Genomic DNA, 20,334 nt, shown 5'->3' with positions numbered 1-20,334 from the left:
GTAAATCATTCCACATAGGCACTTCTTATTGTCTATAGAGTAAAAGTTCAAACTTCTTAATACAGCATTCCGTGATTTTGCCTCTTCTTCTCTTTCCAGTCTCATTGTTTGCCAGTCTTGCACTGCAGACATTCCACACTGTTTGCAATTACTTTAAATCACTGAACTCTGTGGTATCTCCATGCTTTGATATACGTTATGCACACTGCCTTACCTGCCCTTCTATGCCTTGACCAAACTACTTAATGCCTTTTCTTCATTCAGGACTTAGCTCAGAAGTTACCCTGTTTTGAATGCTTACTTTATTCTTCCCAACTGTGGTTAGACATGTGAACTTTTATGTTTCAGCTATACCTATTATGTAACTTCTGTTATTCTCCCACTATAATACTGTTGTGATTTATTTACTTGGCTCTCTGTCCCCTAATTGGACTGTAAGCCCTTTATGGGAAGGACCATGCTCTACTTATCATTGTGTTCCCATTGCCTTGAACAGTAACTTATACATAATAAGTACGTAATAAATATTTGTGGAGTAAAACCAAGGAGTCATGGGATGTATGTATTACCTAAGAAATAGGTTGCTCCAAAATATTGACCCATTTTCTTTCCTGGTAGAAGCAGGGAGAGTTGGAGGAAGAAGATGAGAATCTTCCTATACAAGAAGTTTCCTTTGACCCAGAGAAAGCTCAGTGTTGCCTAGTGGAGAATGGACAGATTTTAACTCACGGCAGTGGAGGAAAAGGATATGGATTGGCATCAACTGGGGTTACTTCTGGGTGCTATCAGTGGAAGGTATGTAGCCTATAGTTTTTTAGTCTTTTTTTTCCCCAGTTTTTTTCTAAAAAATTATGGGGAAGGACTTTTAAAATCATTATATATGAATGGTCTATCATTATGTAAGATGTTAACTTAAATGGAAATTAAGTAAAGGGTGTACAGGAGCTCTACTATTTTTATAACTCTTTTGTAAGTAAAATTACCTCAATTTAAAAATTATTGGTTAAATAATCTTCAAATATCCCTTCCATGAGGGGTCACACAGAGCTTACCCTTCCCCCAGCAACAAAAATGCAGCAACATGTGTGAGATGTTTCTGCCTAGGAAAGCCATTAGAGAGTCATCACCTGAAGTTTTTACTGGGGCCTGGTCATGGAGGCACCCTATGACTAGTACATCCCGAACTTCCAGACTTCTAGAAGGAAAGCAGATATTCAGCATAAATCACATTATTTGCTCAAACAGTATTGAGCCACCCTCATCAGTTAGGGAAAGGTTCATATCAGAGTAAGGAACTGTTTGCCAATCAAGTTCCCAGACACCTATCAAGGGCAATGTTACAAGCAAGCCTTTCTAAGAATGGCATTCTCAGATGTGACATGTTAACTCTTTTCTTCACAGAAGTATACATAAGAGAGTAGTTAGAAAATCTATATATATGTAAATAATTCTCATTAATAATTTTCTGGACTAGACATACTTCTTCAACCTTATAATTAAGTTATGAGCTAAAATTGCTTGTTTTAAAATGTAAGTGCTTAGAGGCTATTCTAAATGTTCTGCAAGGTAAAAAACAAATTTGTTTTTAAAAGCTTTACAAATTAATGAAATGATTTCCTTTTTTTGGTAATTTTTCACTTAGGCTGAGAATAAAGTTATCATGTTTCCATAAATTCATAAAATATTTCAATTAACATTACCCAGTGTTGGTAAATGCAGTTTATAGTATATAATTAGAGTTTTTTAATATTAATGAATATTATCCATTTTATTTTAGTTTTACATTGTGAAAGAAAACAGAGGTAATGAAGGCACGTGTGTTGGAGTTTCTCGCTGGCCAGTACATGACTTTAATCACCGTACTACCTCGGATATGTGGCTGTATAGGGCCTACAGTGGTAATCTCTATCACAATGGAGAACAGACTCTGACGTTGTCCAGCTTTACTCAGGGAGATTTCATTACCTGTGTGTTAGACATGGAAGCCAGGACCATTTCCTTTGGGAAAAATGGAGAGGTACTGAAAACCTATTCATAAGCATTGCATGTTTTCGTATCTACATTTGTAGTCAACTCAGTTATTCCAGTGCTGTTTATTCAGCTTATAGGTTATCCATTCTCCTCTTTGTTTTCTCTAATATTCTTTGGTTCTTTTAGTATTTATCAGCACCAAATAAATAATAGAAAGGTAAGATAGTAAAATCCTAGTAAGATTGTGGAAATGGATGAACAAATGAGGATCATTTATTTGTAGGATTCCTTTGGTTAGAAAGGTTGAGATTTGGTTATAGTAACTTTTACTCCATCTTATAAGAGCTTTGAATTGTACTATGTTGGACAGTATCAGTTTCTAAAATTCTTTTTTCCTTTTGTTTTTTTTTTCATCATGTCTGCAACACTTTAGGAGCCCAAATTAGCTTTTGAAGATGTGGATGCAGCAGAATTGTACCCTTGTGTAATGTTCTATAGTAGCAACCCAGGGGAAAAGGTAATAAAACCTCAAATCTTTATACTTGTAAAGAGTATTTATTTTTCTTATTTTTGTTAGCATCCAAAAGAATTTATAAATACAATAAACTCTTTCCAGCATTAAAAGTATCTGGTTCAGAATAACTTACTCTTCTAGAAGAAGGTTAGGTATTTATAGGAATTACCTTTATTCTTTATTAAGGCAGTGTTTGATATTTCTGGTATTTTGAATATAGTGAGTCAATTTTCAAATACATGCAATTAAAGAAATTATAGGAAGTACTTTAGAGATAAAATGGCTCCCTGGCGATTATGCACAAAAGAGAAATCTAGAAATAATCTTAAATGAAAAAAGATGTAATTAGTTGAATGGATGTTCCAGTTGAGGAGCGGAAGCTCTCTTTTATTCATTCAGCTGGAGAGCTCTCAGACATTGTAGACGGTATAAATTTGAACCCTAAATCCTCATGAGGACAGGATTAAAGAGATACTCTCTCACTGAAAACTCTTTTCTCCTCATCTAAAATCCAGACAGAAGCAAACTTCTTTGTGGTCTCCCTGGGCTGGTAGGTGGTATTTTTCTACTCCATCCTTTCACTTGACAGTATAGTGTTGTCTAGGTCTAGACTCCAGAATTTCTATTAATAGTTGCTATTTAGGAGACAGTTTTTAGGTTATCTTATATATAATACCTCTGTAAAGGAAGTGCTGCACCTGGTAAATCCTAACATGAAAATTACCTTTTATTTTGGTTTTTAAAGAGGTAAAGACTAGCAGTCAAGAACTGCTTCTTGCACAGCTAGTCAACAAAACTGAATTGGAGGTGACGTAAGAGGCAACCTAGTGCCTGCTCTCGTCCCTTTCCTTAATAGTCTTTCAGCACAAAATGGGTTCTGGCATGTTCTGGTTAATGGCTCAGTGCTCCCCAACATCTATGAACCTTGAAGGAATTGATTTAACCGTAGACTATGTATTGGTCAATTTATTCTGCCTGGAAAGTTTTTCTGAGAAGTTTCAGAATCTCTGAGAAAAATAATGCTAATAACCATAAGAGACATAATGTCATTAGTGTTACTTTTTCAGATGAAGAAACTGAGACTGAAGAAAGATTAAATAAGTTTTCAAGATTATGCAGAGTTAAGATTTGAACCCAAGTCTTGCTGCTCTTTTTAACAACTCTATGTCTTATTTGCAATGTTTGTCCACACTGGGAATACCCCACTTGTCTAGATTTATGATTTTACCTCTGTGCTCCATGAATAATATAAGGACTCATTATTATTCTGGAGTCTTGAGAATGAGCACAAGTAGATCCCCAAAGCTTTTTTGTACTAAATTGAGTCAGTCAAATACACCTTGGTTTATATTCATCTTTCACATGGCCAATCGTCTGGAATTCATGGACTCAAGGAAATTTAAATGACAGGACAGCTTATTCTAAAGGACCGTGTTGCTACTAACTTCTGGTAGGTCTGTAACATTTGCTCACTTCTTGTTGGAGCCAATTGATATAATACATACGTATTAGGAGATCAAGGACTAGTTCAACATGGGTTTCCATGTGCTACAATTTATTTATTTAACTTTAGGAGAACTAATATTGTGCATTTGCCACCCCATTTTATTTTATATAGGTGAAAATTTGTGATATGCAGATGCGTGGCACACCACGAGACTTACTTCCAGGAGATCCCATTTGTAGTCCAGTAGCTGTAGTACTGGCTGAGGCCACTATTCAGCTTATCCGCATCCTTCACCGAACAGACCGTTGGACTTACTGCATTAACAAAAAAATGATGGAAAGGCTGCACAAAATTAAGACATGTATTAAAGAGTCAGGTCAGAAGCTAAAGAAAAGCCGCTCAGTTCAGAGCCGAGAGGAAAATGAAATCAGAGAGGAGAAGGAAAGCAAAGAGGAAGAGAAAGGTAAACATAATAGGCACGGCCTTGCTGATCTCTCAGAGCTGCAGCTGAGGACCCTTTGCATAGAGGTGTGGCCTGTTCTGGCAGTGATAGGAGGAGTTGATGCTGGTCTTAGAGTTGGAGGTCGATGTGTTCACAAACAAACTGGGCGCCATGCTACGCTGCTGGGAGTAGTCAAAGAAGGCAGCACGTCTGCTAAGGTCCAATGGGATGAAGCAGAAATTACCATCAGGTATGATCTGTTGATTTACACTTTTATCAAACAAGTATTTAATGGTGAAATTAGCTATTTCCTAGGGACAAATTAGCTATTTCCTAGGGATAGTGAGTAATTATATATGTTAGATGAGCTGTCAGTTAGTTTTTTAAAAATAATTTACTGTGAATTCATAAAGGAGTTGTTCCCAAACCATGCTCTAGTGTTTTGTAAAATACTGATAGTTTTTGGTTTGTTTTGTGAAAATTGGTAAGCTCACTCATTTAGATTTAACTGGGATCCTTCTTTCTACTCTTCATTTGGCTTCCTGCTTTTTGATCATTCCCATTGCACAATGAGATAGAAGGAAGCCAGCTAGAAAATACAGGTCTGTCTGTTATATTTTGTGTTAGGAGGGTTTTGCAGAGTGAGAACACTTGAGTGAGTAAAATTAGATTTTGGATTATCTCTGATTCTCAGTATTCTTGTTTTGCCTTTTTTTCTTTTTTCTTTTTTTTGGTAAATGTACAACATTTTGGGTAGATATGAAAAGTACGTTTGCTAGACACAAAATACTTAAAACCATTTAGATGTATTTGCATTCAGATAGGATTTGTGTGAAATAGAAGCATAAGTTTAAAAGGAAGTTGGGAAGCAGACATGGCTCAACTGATAAGAGCATCCGTCTACCATATGGAGGGTCCAGGGTTTGATCCCCAGGGCCTCCTGACCCATGTGGTGAGCTGGCCCACGTGTAGAGCTGCTGCATGCAAGGAGTGCTGTGCCATGCAGGGGCGCCCCCATGTAGGAGTGCCCCATGTGCAAGGAGTGCACCCAACAAGGAGAGTCACCCTGTGTGAAAAAAGTGCAGCCTGCCCAGCTGTGGCACTGTACCCACAGAGAGCTGATGCAGCAATGTGATGCAACAAAAAAGAGACGCAGTTTCAAGCAATTGCAGAAGAACTCACAGCAAATGCATGCAGAGAGCAGACAACGGGGAGAGAAATAAAATAAATCTTTAAAAAATAAATACAAGAAAGTATGTTAAGTATTTCCATTGATAGGGGAACTCACTTTTTGATCTCCGTAATGTATTATTTGAAAACAGGGATTTATTAATGACAGGATAAGAATTTATTAACAAAACTGTTCATTATACTTTCTAATGTGATTCTTTTATCATGTTAACATGACATGGAACAATATCTAAAACAGTGGTCCTTAATGTTGTTTTGGAGGTAGTGCCATTTTAGAATCAGTGAGAGCAATGGACCCTCTCAGCAGAAAGATACACATACATAAAATTAACATACAATTTCAGGGATTCCCTAACCCTCCAAGCTAAGAACCAATGAAAATTTTACAAGGTTACATGAAATTACCTACCTTTTATTTTATTCTTTACTTTGTTTCAGAAAGGATTTATAATGCTTTGTCAGGTTGCGTGCATTATCAATTTTAAATTTAAATTAAAACGAAAAATGAAGCAAAGGGAAATTAAGAGTAGAGAGGTAAAAAAAAAAAAAAGATTAGGGAGGTAAGGTGGAACCAGGATTTAGGTTAGTACAACAAATGCATGCCCAAAGCTTTGTATACTTGCTAAAGTTTTCTACTATATTTTGTGTGGTTATAACATTTTTATGCATTAGGAAATTCTTGTCATGTATCAGGAAATATATGATCATATTTTTCCTTAAGCTATAAATTTCAGTGAAGCATTAATTGAATACTACAAAGTAAATTTTAAAAATAATCTTCTCTGAAATAGGTTGTAAATGGTCATTACCAATATAATAAACCAGATTAATAAACATACAAACTTTCCAAATAGTTTATATTAAGAATCAGCAAATTATGGCCAAAGGCCAAATCTAGCTACCCACCTGTTACTGTAAATAAAGTTCATTTAGATGTATCAGTGGCTGCTTTTGCACTGTGAAGGCAACAAATACCCATAGGCCTACAAGATCTAAAATGTTGACTAGCTAGCCATTTACAGAAAGTTTGCCAATTCCTGGCTTATATTATTGTAATAGTGAATATTCTTCTTTGAAAACTCAAGCATATCCTCATTGCTTTTGCATTTAGCATCCCATCTCCCCATTTTCTCATAATGGACTCATTTCTCTGTTTGTAATGACTTCTCTAGTTTGTGTAAATTATTCTCTGTATTGTGTACATAATACATCTATTTTGTCTGCATTATTTTCTGTACCTTCCTCCTGTCTATCCCTCACTTGCTTCTTCCTGTGTCATTCTGATCTTTATTAAAGCTTCCCAACTTTTTGGTCGCCTAGTGATACTCCATTGTATAATCTGGAACCCTGTGAACCACTGCCGTTTGATGTGGCGCGATTTCGAGGCCTGACAGCTTCTGTGCTGCTGGACCTAACGTATCTGACCGGCATTCACGAAGACATGGGGAAACAGAGCACCAAACGACATGAAAAGAAACACCGACATGAATCTGAGGAGAAAGGGGATGTTGAGCAAAAAACTGAAAGTGAATCTGCTTTAGACATGCGAACAGGCATAACATCTGATGATGTCAAAAGTCAGGTTACCACAAGCTCCAAATCAGAAAATGAAATAGCTTCATTTTCTTTAGATCCAACACTGCCACCTGGAGAATCCCAACATCAAATAACAGAAGGAAAAAGAAAAAATCATGAACACATGTCTAAAAACCATGACATAGCCCAGTCAGAAATCAGAGCAGTCCAGCTGTCCTATCTCTACCTTGGTGCTATGAAATCACTTAGTGCTCTTCTTGGCTGTAGTAAATATGCTGAACTGTTGCTGATTCCAAAAGTTCTGGCTGAAAATGGCCATAACTCAGACTGTGCAAGCTCTCCAGTTGTTCATGAAGATGTGGAGATGCGTGCAGCCCTGCAGTTCCTGATGCGACACATGGTGAAGCGAGCAGTCATGCGGTCACCCATAAAGAGAGCATTGGGATTAGCTGATCTCGAACGAGCTCAAGCCATGATCTATAAATTAGTGGTCCATGGGCTTTTAGAAGACCAGTTTGGGGGCAAAATTAAGCAAGGTATGTTAGTCGATATTTTTTTGTTTTTGTGCTATTGAAATTGTTTATATTTATAAATATCAGAAGTGATATATTTTATAACTGATTTCTAAAATGTTTTTTGCCAACGTAATTTTACACTGTTTTTCTTTTAGAAGACAAACAAGTTTTGATTCTTCTATATTAATAATTATGTCTCCCTATAATTTTCTATTTTAAACTTACACAAATATTAGGACATGATAATTAATACATTTTGTAAAATTGAAATATAACTTGTGTCACAAAAGGTACTCAAGTATTTATTGATCTGGTTCAGAATACTTATTATTTTGTTAACTTCTCAGAGACTTTTCAAAGGACTTTTTATTTTTTTTATTCTTATTTTTTTAAAGATTTATTTATTTATTTAATCTCCCCCCTCCCCTGGTTGTCTATCCTCTGTGTCTATTTGCTGCGTCTTGTTTCTTTGTCCGCTTCTGTTGTAGTCAGTGGCTCTCGGGAAGTGTGGGCGGCGCCATTCCTGGGCAGGCTGCACTTTCTTTCAGGCTGCACTTCCTTTCGCGCTGGGCGGCTCTCCTTATGGGGCGTACTCCTTGTGCGTGGGGCTCCCCTACGTGGGGACACCCCTGCGTGGCACGGCACTCCTTGCATGCATCAGCACTGCGCATGGGCCAGCTCCACACGGGTCAGGGAGGCCCAGGGTTTGAACAGCGGACCTCCCATGTGGTAGATGGACGCCCTAACCACTGGGCCAAGTCCGTTTCCCTCAAAAGACTTTTTAAAGTCCACTAATTTCATATGCTATACATGGGTGTAAAAATGCTTGTTTTTTTTCTTTTATCCTCAACTTTGGGAATAAATGAATTCTCAAATAAAATTGAGATTCATTCAGTAAATGTTTATCAAATGTCTTCTCTGTGCCAAGCACTTCCAGGTCCTGACAAGTTTGCAGTGAACAAAACAAAGTCCCCTGCCTTCATGGAACTTACATTCTTTTTTTCCTTCTTTCCTTCCTATCCTTTTTCTCCTTCCTTTTCTTTTTTCCTCCCTCCCCTCCATCCTTATTTAGCTTAGACAATAAATAGATGCGTAAGGTGCATATAAGTAGGAGTTCTAAGATCATGAAGATTATGAAGGAACATGGCCGTTTAGCAAACATTACAGAATTAACTGCATTTGTAGCAACTCCTATTTTGATTATATTTATTGACTCCCTTACCAGATGAGAACAATATATAAATATTTGTAAAGTTTTAAATATTTTAACTACTTTTCTGTTTTACTGTTAGGAATAGTTTAGTTTTTGACGTATTGTTCTTTTTACCTAGAGTTTCTTTCTAGGTTTTTATTCTTCTTGTATTTATATGTCTTCATCTTTGCCTCTTTATAGACTAAAGATAGGCATCAAAATCAAAGTATAAGGAAATACAGTCTTAATGATCACGTATCTTCAGAGAAACTCTTATCAAATCTTACAACCAAAAGTGACGCTATTTTTCGGTTTGTTTTTAAGAGAACCATTGTCGTAAAAAAAAAATAAATAACGGCAAACATTTCTTATATGATTGTCTGTAGGGTCTAGAATACTGAATACAAGGATGTATATATGAAGAGCATTTCTTTTTCTGCAAATTTTTTATTGAAGATATTTTTGAAAGATATTTAGAAACTTTTCAAACTAAAAGTTAAAAGTTTTCTGTTCTAATTGTTACTTTGGAAATACAAGATCTTTACTACTTTCTTAACTTTTAGAGATTGATCAACAAGCCGAAGAGCATGACCAAGTCCAGCAGGCACAGACACCAGTTACCACCAGCCCATCAGCCTCAAGCACGACTTCCTTTATGAGCAGCTCCCTGGAGGATACCACAACTGCCACCACTCCAGTCACTGACACAGAAACAGTGCCTGCATCTGAGTCCCCAGGAGTGATGCCACTTAGTCTTCTCAGGTAGAGGAGTTGACCTTTAATGTCTCCCATACTGATGCCTCTGATTCAAAATGAAAATCTTTGAAATAGGACCTTTAGGGAGGGTCTGTTTTATGAGTTCTCTTAACTAGGGCTTCAGTGAAATAAAGGGGATGGTTAAGCCTCCCTTTTCCTTATTTCTTTCCCTCTTTCCCTTAGGTGATTGTTCATTATTATTTGCGTTGTTTAGCTAGATACCTTAGAGGGTGGAAGAGGAGAGTAGCTATTGTAGTGGTTCTCAATTTTTGGTGTGCACAAGAGTCATAAGGAGAGCTTTTTAGAGCGCCAGGGCCATAGCCTCCATCAAGTCTGATTCAGTAGGTCTGGTGTGGGGCCCATGGTTTGCATTTTAAATTAAGTTTCCCCAGTGATTTTTGATGTAATGGTCTTCAGTTCATACTTTGAGAACTACTGCGTTACAGCTCTGGACTTGGACAGAAAGAACACTAATCTTAGTAGCTACCATTGCCCTGTCCCTCTACATCTGCCTCTTAGCTCTCTCACTTGAATAACAAAGTTCCAGGAAGTGCTTCTGTTCAACAAAGGCAAAAGAGAGGAATGATAGGATTTTTAATCCCTTTAGCAATTACAGAATTCAAGGTATCCACAGAAGGATAGCACTGTGACTCCTTATTCCCTGTCAGACCCTGGTTAGGTTAGTTCTGGGATTCAAAGACAACATAATGACCCATGACTCCATCACTCCCAGAAGCGTTCCACAGGTCTTTTGACTCCTCCTTTCTTAGTCTTTGTTTCCTTCCTGTTGGCTGAAAGTGTCCCTTTTTGGCAGAAAGTCCTTTAACAGAAGAAAAGTGAACTACTGCCCCCTCTGTGAATACCATCATATCACAGTCATATCATATCCCTGGGTGGTCAGTGCTTTTTTGATGCTTAAAAAATTCTTTTTAGTTCTGTTGGACAAATCTAAAGAGCAACCAGGATCTTCCTGGACTTTATTCTCTTGTCAGTGTCCACCTTCTCGCTTGAGACGGGGCTGCTTCCTCTATACTTTCATTCCTTTATACTGCTGGGATATCATTATCTGAAAAGTATTTTTCAGTTGTGCTGTGTGACAGGCAATTATCTTTTCTTTCCAAAACTTGCCTGTAAATGATTACTGTGACTCCATGTGAAAAATTTCATGACTAGCTAGTGAATTTACATTTGAAGTAACTGCAAGTTATCTAGCTTTAAAAGTCTTTATTCTTTAACTACTACTATATGCCTACCAAAATATCCCTGCCATCTTGGCAGTATGGTAGAAGGAAAGCTCCATTACGGCAGAAATTTTCATCTGTTTTATTCAGTTTTATCCCCTCCCCCTGCTATGTTTCTGTTATTTTGTTGAATAAATATTAAATTTTATTATCTTTTAATTAAGCATCCTATGAGAAAATTACTTTTTAAACTGAGGGTTCCTGCTCCTCCACTAAACTATAGTAATTTGTATAGTTATTTAGGCTGCATATTCTTCTATAAGAAGATAGTGATCTGTATACCATTTTCTAGTCAGATTTTTGTGCTAACCACTGTTGTTTTCTTAAAGGCAAATGTTCTCTAGTTACCCAACAACTGCTGTACTTCCCACACGTCGTGCTCAGACTCCTCCAATATCATCGTTACCAACCTCTCCTTCAGATGAAGTAGGAAGGAGGCAAAGCTTAACTTCTCCTGATTCCCAGTCCACAAGGCCAGCTAACCGCACAGGTGTGTGTATTGTCATATATTGTGACACCCAGACCTCTTAGTGTTCCTCATGTGTGGGACTTCATTATGTGCTTTGTCTTCACTAAAAGTAAACAGTGATTTTAACCAAGGGAGAACTATCCACGTCAAACTGAATTGTACTCTCCATTCTGAAGCTAAAAATTGAATTACAGCAATTTGGAGGAGAAATAATATACTATACATTAGTCATTATTAGACCTTTCTTTTCTAATATTGATGTTTTAGTACTATAAATTTCCTTTTAAGCACTGTTTTAACTGTCCCACAAATTTTGAAATGCTTTGTTAAATTTAAATTACTTTCCAATTTATCTTTGATAACTTCTGTGACCTGTAGGTTATTTAGAACTGTGCTATTTAGTTTCCAAGTATTGAAGAATTTTCCAGTGTCTTTCTGTATTGATTTCTAACTTAATTTCATTGTCATGAGAGAACATATCTTGTATAATTTTAATCCTTTTAAATTTATTGAGACATGTTATGGCTCAGAGTTTGGTTTGTTTTGATAAATGTTCCGTGTGTACTTGAAAAGGATGATGTTTTTGAGTGTAGTGTTTTGTATGTGTTAGGTCATTTGTATTAGTCAGCCAAAGGGCTGCTGATGCAAAATACCAGAAATTGGTTGGTTTTTATAAAGGGTATTTATTTGGGGTAGGAGCTTACTACTCCATAAAGCATAAGTAACTTCCCTTACCAAAGTCTACTTTCACATGTTGGAGCAAGATGGCTGCCAACATCTGTGAGGGCTCAGGCTTCCTGGGTTCCTCTGGGTTCAGCTCCTCTGTTTTCTCCACAAGGTCACCTGTAGACTATCAGGTGAACAGCTCTTTCTCTTTCTCTGGGGCTCCAGCTTAAGACCAGCATCAAACTCCGCAACATCAAAACTCCAACATTAAGAACCCTCAACTCTGTCCTTTGCCATTCCTTTTATCTGCGAATCCCCATCCACCAAGGGGCAGGTACTGAACACCCTACTGACACAAGAGGTTTTCTTGATTAAGTAATCAAAAAAGAGACGCAGTTTCTTGGTGCCACCGAGGGTGCAAGTGGACACAGAACACACAGCAAATAGACACAGAGAGCAGACAACGGGGGAAGGGGAGAGAAATAAAAATAAATCTAAAAATAAAATGTGTTGAGTAATTTTCCTTCCTCTTCAGTTTTTTGTAAGAGTTTAAACAGGATTGGTGTTAATTCTTCCCGAACTGCTTGGTAGAATGCACCTGTGATGCCATCTGGTCCTGAACTTTTCTTTGTTGGGAGATTTTTTCATGACTGTTTCAGTCTCTTTAAATGTGCTTGGTTTGTTAAGTTCTTGTATTTCTTGTAGTGTCAGTGTAGGTTGTTTATTTCTAGGAATTTGTCCATTTCGTCCAGGTTGTCTAATTTGTTGGCATCCAGTTTCTCATACTATTCTCTTATGGTCCTTTTTATTTCTGTGGGGTCAGTTGTAATTTCACCACTTCATTTCTGGTTTTATTTATTTGCATCTTCTCTCTTTTTTTCTTTGTTAGTCTAGCTAGGGTTTGTCAATTTTCAGAACCAGCTTTTGGTTTTGTTGGTTTTCTCTGTTGTTGTTTTTTTTCCTCAATTTTATTTATTTATATTATTTCTTTCCTTCTACTTGCTTTTTATAATTTCTTATTCTAGTTTCTCCAGTTATTCAGTTAGATCCTTGATTTTAGTTCTTTTTTCTTTTTTAATGTAGGAGTTTAGGGTTATAAATTTCTCTCAAGACTGCCTTTGCTAGATCCCCTAAGTTTTGTGTTTTTTTTTTAAGATTTATTTTACTTTTTATTTATTTATCCCCCCCTTGTTGTTTGCGCTTGCTGTCTAGTCTCATCTCTCCACAGCAATGTGGGCTGCCAGCTCTCTGCAGTGGTACAGGCCAGCTTGCCTTCACCAGGAGGCCCCAGGAATCAAACCAGGACCTCCCATATGGTAGACGGGAGCCCAATCGAGTTGTGTTCTTGTTTCCATTCATCTCAATATATTTACTCTTTCATTTGCAATTTCTTCTTTGACCCACTGATTATTTAGGAGTATGTTGTTTAACCTCCACCTGTTTTGTGAATTTACCTCTTTCCTGTCTATTATTGATTTCCAGTTTCATTCCATTATTATCTGAGAAGATGCTTCATATAATTTCAATCTTTTTATATTATTAAGACTGCATTGTGTCCTAACCATGCGGTCTGTCCTTGAGAAAGATCCATGGAAACTTAAAAAGAATGTATAATGCACTGAGTTTGGGTGCAATGTTCTGTATATGTCTGTTAGGTCTAGCTTGTTTATCCTATTGTTTGAGTTCTCTGTTTCCTTGTTGATCTTCTGTCTAGGTGTTCTATCTAATGGTGTGAGTGGTATAGTGAAGTTACTATTATTATAGAGATCCCTTTCTCCTTTTGGTTTTGGCTGAATTTGCCTCTTGTATTTTGGGTTAGGGGCATAGATATTTCTTCCTGGTGGATTGTCCCTTATATTAATATATAATGGCCTTCTGTATCTCTTATAACTTTTTTGCGTTTAAAGTCTGTTTTGTCCGATGTTAGTATAGCTATTCCTTCTCTTTTCTGGTTACTGTTTGCGTGGAGTATCTTTTTCCAAACCTTTCAGTTTCAGCTGGCTTATATCCTTGGGTCTAAGCTTAGTCTCTTGTAAGCAGCATGTTTTTTTATCCATTCTGTCAGCCTGTATCTTTTGACTGGAGTGTTTAATACATTCACATTGAATGATATTACTGTAAATGTATTGTTTACTTCCACCATTCTTTGGTTTTCGTGTGTCATAACTTATTTTTGTCTGTCTTTTTACTCTTTTGGTTATCCTATCTGCCCTTCTTTCTTCTATATTCTCCTCTAAGCCTCTCTTTCCTTTCTTTTTCTTTCAGGCTGAATGGCTTTCTTTTATATTTCCTGCAAAGATGAATTCTTTTTTATGAACTCTCTTAGTATCTGTTTGTGAATGTTTTAAATTCACCTTTCTATTTGCAGGACAATTTTGCTGGATAAAGAATTCTCTGCTGACAGTTTTTCTCTTTCAATATCCTAGTTTTATCACTGTCTTCTCCCCTTCATTGTTTCTGATGAGCTAAGTCTTACTGGGCATCCCTTGTAGCTAATGATTTGCTTCTCCTTTGCTGCTCTCAGAATTTTCTCTTTATCTTTGACATTGACATTCTGAATAATATCTGTCTTGGAGTAGGTGTATTCAGATTTTTTCTGATTGGGGTATACTGTGCTTCTTAGACATGTAAGTTCATTTCTTTCATGAGAGTTGAGAAATTTTCAGCTATTATTTCCTCAAATCCTCTTTCTGTCCCTTTTCCCTTTTCTTCTTCTGGAACTCCCAGAAGATAACTCTTGTTATCGTTCAACTCCCTGAGTCCCTGGTCTATTTTTTCCATTCTTTTTTCTCATTGTTCTTTTCCCTCTTCAATTTTAGCTGTTCTGTCTTCTGTATCACTTATTCTTTCTTTTATCATTTCAAGTCTGCTGTTTTATGCCTCTAATGTGTTTTTTTTCCTAATATGTTTTTTATCTCACCGATCATGTCTTTTATTCCCATTAACTCTGTTACTTTTCTTTTCAGGTTTTCAAATTCTTCTTTGTGCTTGCGCAGCATCATCTTGATGCCCTTTATATCTTTAGCCGTACTGTCTTTCAACTCAATTTGATTTTGGAAATTTGTGTACATCTTATTGATTAGTTGTTTCATGTCCTGAGGCTTTGATATATTCCTTTTCTTGGGCCATTTTTTCTGTTTTCTTAGGATAGTTTATAATTTTTTGCTGATGTCTAGGCATCTGATTAGTATGGTGAGTTTACTCAGATGCTTGATTTCTCTCTCTTTCATAGGGTTATAGTCATGGGAGGCTATATATAAACTGCTATTCTTTGATTCTTGTTCAGCCTGTTTTGGGTCTTTAGGATTGTTCCTGTTAGTTGCTTAATTTAGGACTCTGGACCCAATAATGGATTGCAGAACCTCTTCTTAGGGCCTTGGAGAAGAAGGCTGTAAAGGCCAGTAAAAGCCTTTCTCACTTACTTACTTTGAATTTCCTCATGTGCATTTCTTTGGTCTGCCAGCAAATGATACTCTGGCAACTCTCTCAGTTCAGTGCCTGGTCAGAGTGTGTTCGGTGCAACACAGACTGGATCAATGTGACTAGAGCTTCCTGCCTGGAGGCTAAGAGCCTCGTAATTCAGACCTTCTCAGAGGCAGTTCTCCAACCTTTGCTGGCAGCCCCCTCCCTTTTCCCAGGTAGGGAATAATTCCACTCTCCTCTGTAACCTCAAAAACCAGTCCTGGTGAGTAGAGAGGGAAATTGAGAGGGTCACATCTCTTTAGTCCCTTTCCAGCTCCCAAGGCAAGCAATGATGTAGCCCACCTGGCCTGGAAGGGCTTGTGGGACACAGGAGACCAAATTTGTGGGTCAAAAGCTGAGTCAGCCTTAGGCTGTGATCCTCTCTCTCCTGTTTCCTGGTGAGTAGAGAGGGAAATTGAGAGGGTCACATCTCTTTAGTCCCTTTCCAGCTCCCAAGGCAAGCAATGATGTAGCCCACCTGGCCTGGAAGGGCTTGTGGGACACAGGAGACCAAATTTGTGGGTCAAAAGCTGAGTCAGCCTTAGGCTGTTATCCTCTCTCTCCTGTTTCCTGTGAAGGTGGATCCCTATGGCCCTGTCTGCCTGTAGCCACCGGCCCCAGACTTGAGAATTCAAAATCGTCTGCAGGGTGGGAAGGGGTGCTGGGAGCTGCAGCTTTAACTTAGCTATGCCATCAATATTCTTTTTCTTTGCCCCTCTCTCCTCTGGGTGGTGTCCAGTCTTCCCCTGCGGTCCCAAACCCTGGAAGATTTTTTTCCAGGCCATTTCTGCCTGGCTATTTTTCTGGGAGAGAAGAGAGTCCTATGTCTTTCTAGTCTGCCATCTTCCCAGAAGTTTGTCAATAATTTTTTAAGGATAATTTTTAAAAATAAGATATTTGTTTTATATTTATCCATGTATTTATGATTTGTGGGATTCTTCATGCCCTTTTTTGGAGCCATATTTCCATCTGATACCATTTCCTTCTGCCTGAAGGACTTTCTTTAACATTTTTTGTAGTGCCTGTCTGTTAATGATAAATTCTTTTGGCTTTTGTATTTCTGAAGAAGAGTTTATTTCATCTTAATTTTTTAAAAAAATTAATTTATTGAAGTTATCGCTCATACATAAACATACATAAGCAATAAGTATAAAGTAATAGTTGTGAACTTACAAGACAAACATGTATAACATCATATAGGACTCTCAGAACTCACCTTACCACCAATAACTTGCGTTGCTGTTAACTAATGATTAGAGAGCATTGTCAAAATATTACTACTAACCAAAGTATTTTTCCCCCAACTAGCCCTATTATTATTATCTTTATATCATTTATATATGAGCATAGATAAACAAGTGTATAGTAAAAGTTGTGAATTTACAAAACGAACATGCACAACGTCATACAGGGGTCCCATACGTCAACCCTCCACCAACACCTTGCATTGTCGTGAGACATTTGTTAGAAGTTATGAAAGAGGGAAACGGACTTTGGCCCAGTGGTTAGGGCGTCCGTCTACCACATGGGAGGTCCGCGGTTCAAGCCCCGGGCCTCCTTGACCCATGTGGAGCTGGCCCATGCGCAGTGCTGATGCGCGCAGGGAGTGCCGTGCTACACATGGGTGTCCCCCGCGTAGGGGAGCCCCACGCGCAAGGAGTGCACCCATAAGGAGAGCCGCCCAGCGCGAAGGAGGGAGCAGCCTGTTGAGGAATGGCGCTGCCCACACTTCCCGTGCTGCTGACGACAACAGAAGCGGACAAAGAAACAAGACGCAGCAAATAGACACAGAGAACAGACAACCGGGGGAGGGGGGGAATTAAATAAATAAAAATAAATCTTTAAAAAAAAAAAAAAAGAAGTTATGAAAGAATATTGTCAAAATCTTACTACTAATCATAGTCCCTATCTAACATTTGGTGTGTTTTTCCCCCAACCCACCCTATTATTATTTTTTAAATATATTTTTTATGACAGAATTTGTAAACCTACAAAGCAATCATGTATATGTGCAGAATTCCCAAACAACACCCCTCCATCAACATGCCACACCATGATGGAACATTTGCTACAGATAAGACAATATCATCTAATTGTTACCATGTCCATAGTGTACATTTGGCTCTCACCTTTCATACTGCCTCACTATCAGTGCAGTGCATCTTTTGCATAGATGCAGGAATATTATATTACTACTTACCACAGTCCATAAGTCACTCCAACTATATATTTCCCATGCTTCTCCACATTCCCAACACCCTGCAGTAGTGATATACATTTGCTCTAGCTCAAAGGACAGTCTTACATCTGTACCATCAACCACAATTCTGATCCACCTCTTAGTTCACTATGCTATTCAGTTCCTAGATTATTCTCTAGCATTCTGTCAGTTGGCATTTACATCCCTAGACTACCATTTTCAGTCACATCCCATTTATAAACTAGCTGTTACTCACTGTGTGTTACCATCCACTCTATACACTTCCACACTTTTACAGTAAAGCCAGTTAAAACTTGTAATTACATTAAACATCAGTAGTCCTCTCAGTCCTCCTCTTAACTCCTTTAAGAATCCACCACCTACCTATTTTCCTACAATTTCTTCTAGGAGTGTTATGGTTCTTTTATTTTTAGGTTTTTGATCCATTTTAAGTTAATTTTTAGATAAGGTGTGAGATAGGAGTCCTCTTTCCTTCTTTTGGCTATGGATAGCCAATTCTTTCCATACCATTTGTTGAATGGACTGTTCTTGCCCGAGCTGTGTGGGTTTGACAGACCAGTCAAAAATCACTTGACCATACAAGTGAGGGTCTGTTTCTGAACCATGAATTTGTTCCATTGGTCTATGTGTCTGTCTTTAGACCAGTACCAGGCTGTTTTTACAACAATAGCTAGGTAATATGATTTAAAATCTGGAGATGAGGGTTTGCTTTTCCTTTTTATGATGTTCCTGGCTATTCAGGACCACTTACCCTTCCAGATAAATTTGATGATCGTGTTTTTTTGTTTTTGTTTTCAATGCTGGTGGAATTTTTATCAGGATTGCATTTAATCTGTATATCAGTTTGAGTAGAATTGGCATCTTAATGATATTTAGTCTTCTGATCCATGAGCATGGAATCTTCTTCCAGGTATTTAGGCCTTTTTAAATTTTTTTTAACATTGGGTTGCAGTTTTTTGAATACAAGTGCTTTACATCATTGGTTAAGTTTATTCCTGACTATTTGAGTTTTATCTGTCATATTTTCTTTTCGGCACTCTTGACACTTATAGTTCCTTTTATTGATATAATCTTCATTTCTAGACTCTCTTCCAGGCCTCTCTCGCCTGTCTTCTCTTTTTAGGCTCTAGTACACCCTTTAGTGATTCCTGAAAATCTGGTCACTTTCTTAGAAATTCTCTCAGTTTCTGTTTATCTGTGAATTTTCTAATCTCACCCTCATTTTTGCAAGACAGTCTTGCTGGATATAAGATTCTTGGCTGGAAGTTTTTCTCTCATAGTATCTTAAATATGTCAGACCACTATCTTCTTGCCTGCATGGTTTCTGGTGAGAAATCAGCACCTAATCTTATTGTATATCCCTTATATGTTAGGCATTGCTTTTCTCTTGCTGTTCTCAGAATTCTGTCTTTGTCTTTGGCATTTGACATTCTGATGAGTATGTGTCTTGGAGTTGGTCTATTTGGATTTTTTCAGATGGTTAGTACATGTCCAAGTATCTATGTCCTTCAATAGGGTTGGGAAATTTTCTACCATTATTTCTTCAAATATTCCTTCTGTCCCTTTTCCCTTCTCTTCTCCTTCTGGGACACCTATAACATGTATGTTTGCACTCCTTTTGCTGTCATTTAGTTCCCTGAGATGTTGTTCAAATTTTCCATTCTTTTCTTCCTCTGTTCTTTTGTATGTTCACTTTCCGAGGCCATTTCTTCAAGTTCACCAATCCTTTCTTCTGCTTCCTCAAATCTGCTATTACATGATTCCAGTGTTTTTTAAAAATTTCATTTATTGCACCTTTCATTCCCATAAGATCTGCTATTTTTCTATGTATGTTTTCAAATTCTTCTTTGTGCTCATCCAATGTCTTCTTAATATTCTTAATCTCTTTAACCATCTCATTGAATTTCTTAAGGAGATTTGTTTGAACATCTATGATTAGTTGTCTCAACTCCTTTATGTCATCTGGAGGCTTATCTTTCTACTGTTTCTTGGTGTGGATTGTAATTTTTTGTTGGTGTCTTGGCATCTGGCTTAATAGAGTATTTATTCTGGGTGCAGTTTTTTTCTTTAGTTTAGGGCTTCCTGCCCTTTCTTTCTCCCTCGCTGGTTGTGCAGTAGGAGCCAAACGCATGGTTGGTGCTGGAGGGTCAAGCTGCCCTCATTGCGCCAGGGACCAGTGAGGCTTCTTCCAACTTTCTCCTTTGCCAGGAGTAGGGACAGAGTTATAGCTGTGTGTAATAATCCAAGTCGTGCAGGCCTAGACTGTAGTTGCCCAGAGAGACTAATGACGCTTCACGCCCTTTTCTCCGCTGCCTGGGCAGGGATGGAGCTGCAGGTGTAGGCAACAATCTATGCAGTGTGGGTCCAAGATGGCCACAGTTGCCCTGGTAGACTTCTGATTTTCAGTCTGTTCCAGCCAAAGGTACCTGCAGTTACCTAGATATGCTGGTGCAGGGCCCACCAGCCTCCTCCCTGCCAGAGGCATGGCTGAAGCGTAGGCTAGGGCTGCAGGCCGATCTGGGTGAAAGAACCTGGTTTCTACCATCACTCTGATTTTCATTCAGCCTGTCTTCACGTAAGGCTGGGGGTGGAGTCAAAATGGCAGCCACTGGGAAGCGGACTTGGCCCAGTGGTTAGGGCATCCGTCTACCACATGGGAGGTCCGCAGTTCAAACCCTGGGCCTCCCTGACCCGTGTGCAAGGAGTGCCGT

At 38.1% G+C, this 20,334-nt stretch overlaps 1 protein-coding gene across 7 annotated transcripts in view; it reads left to right on the top strand.

Moving 5' to 3' along the window:
- The window catches only part of HERC1 (HECT and RLD domain containing E3 ubiquitin protein ligase family member 1), a 249,261-nt gene that overhangs the window by 170,032 nt on the left and 58,895 nt on the right, over nucleotides 1-20,334 (top strand). For 4 of the 7 annotated variants that reach the window (XM_071214231.1, XM_023591197.3, XM_058294318.2 and 1 more), the window contains exons 34-40: nucleotides 619-795; nucleotides 1,778-2,017; nucleotides 2,405-2,488; nucleotides 4,104-4,624; nucleotides 6,862-7,637; nucleotides 9,372-9,570; nucleotides 11,135-11,295. In XM_071214231.1, coding sequence (XP_071070332.1) covers nucleotides 619-795; nucleotides 1,778-2,017; nucleotides 2,405-2,488; nucleotides 4,104-4,624; nucleotides 6,862-7,637; nucleotides 9,372-9,570; nucleotides 11,135-11,295 — 2,158 coding nt within the window. The remainder of the gene's footprint in view (nucleotides 1-618; nucleotides 796-1,777; nucleotides 2,018-2,404; nucleotides 2,489-4,103; nucleotides 4,625-6,861; nucleotides 7,638-9,371; nucleotides 9,571-11,134; nucleotides 11,296-20,334) is intronic. The other 3 variants (XM_058294320.2, XM_058294317.2, XM_058294319.2) reach the window with 3 other exon arrangements.

Source organism: Dasypus novemcinctus, chromosome 3, assembly GCF_030445035.2.
Source record: "Dasypus novemcinctus isolate mDasNov1 chromosome 3, mDasNov1.1.hap2, whole genome shotgun sequence".
In the NCBI taxonomy this organism is placed as follows: domain Eukaryota; kingdom Metazoa; phylum Chordata; class Mammalia; order Cingulata; family Dasypodidae; genus Dasypus; species Dasypus novemcinctus.
Note: the sequence above shows the minus strand (reverse complement) of the source record. Positions and strands in the feature narration are given on the sequence as shown.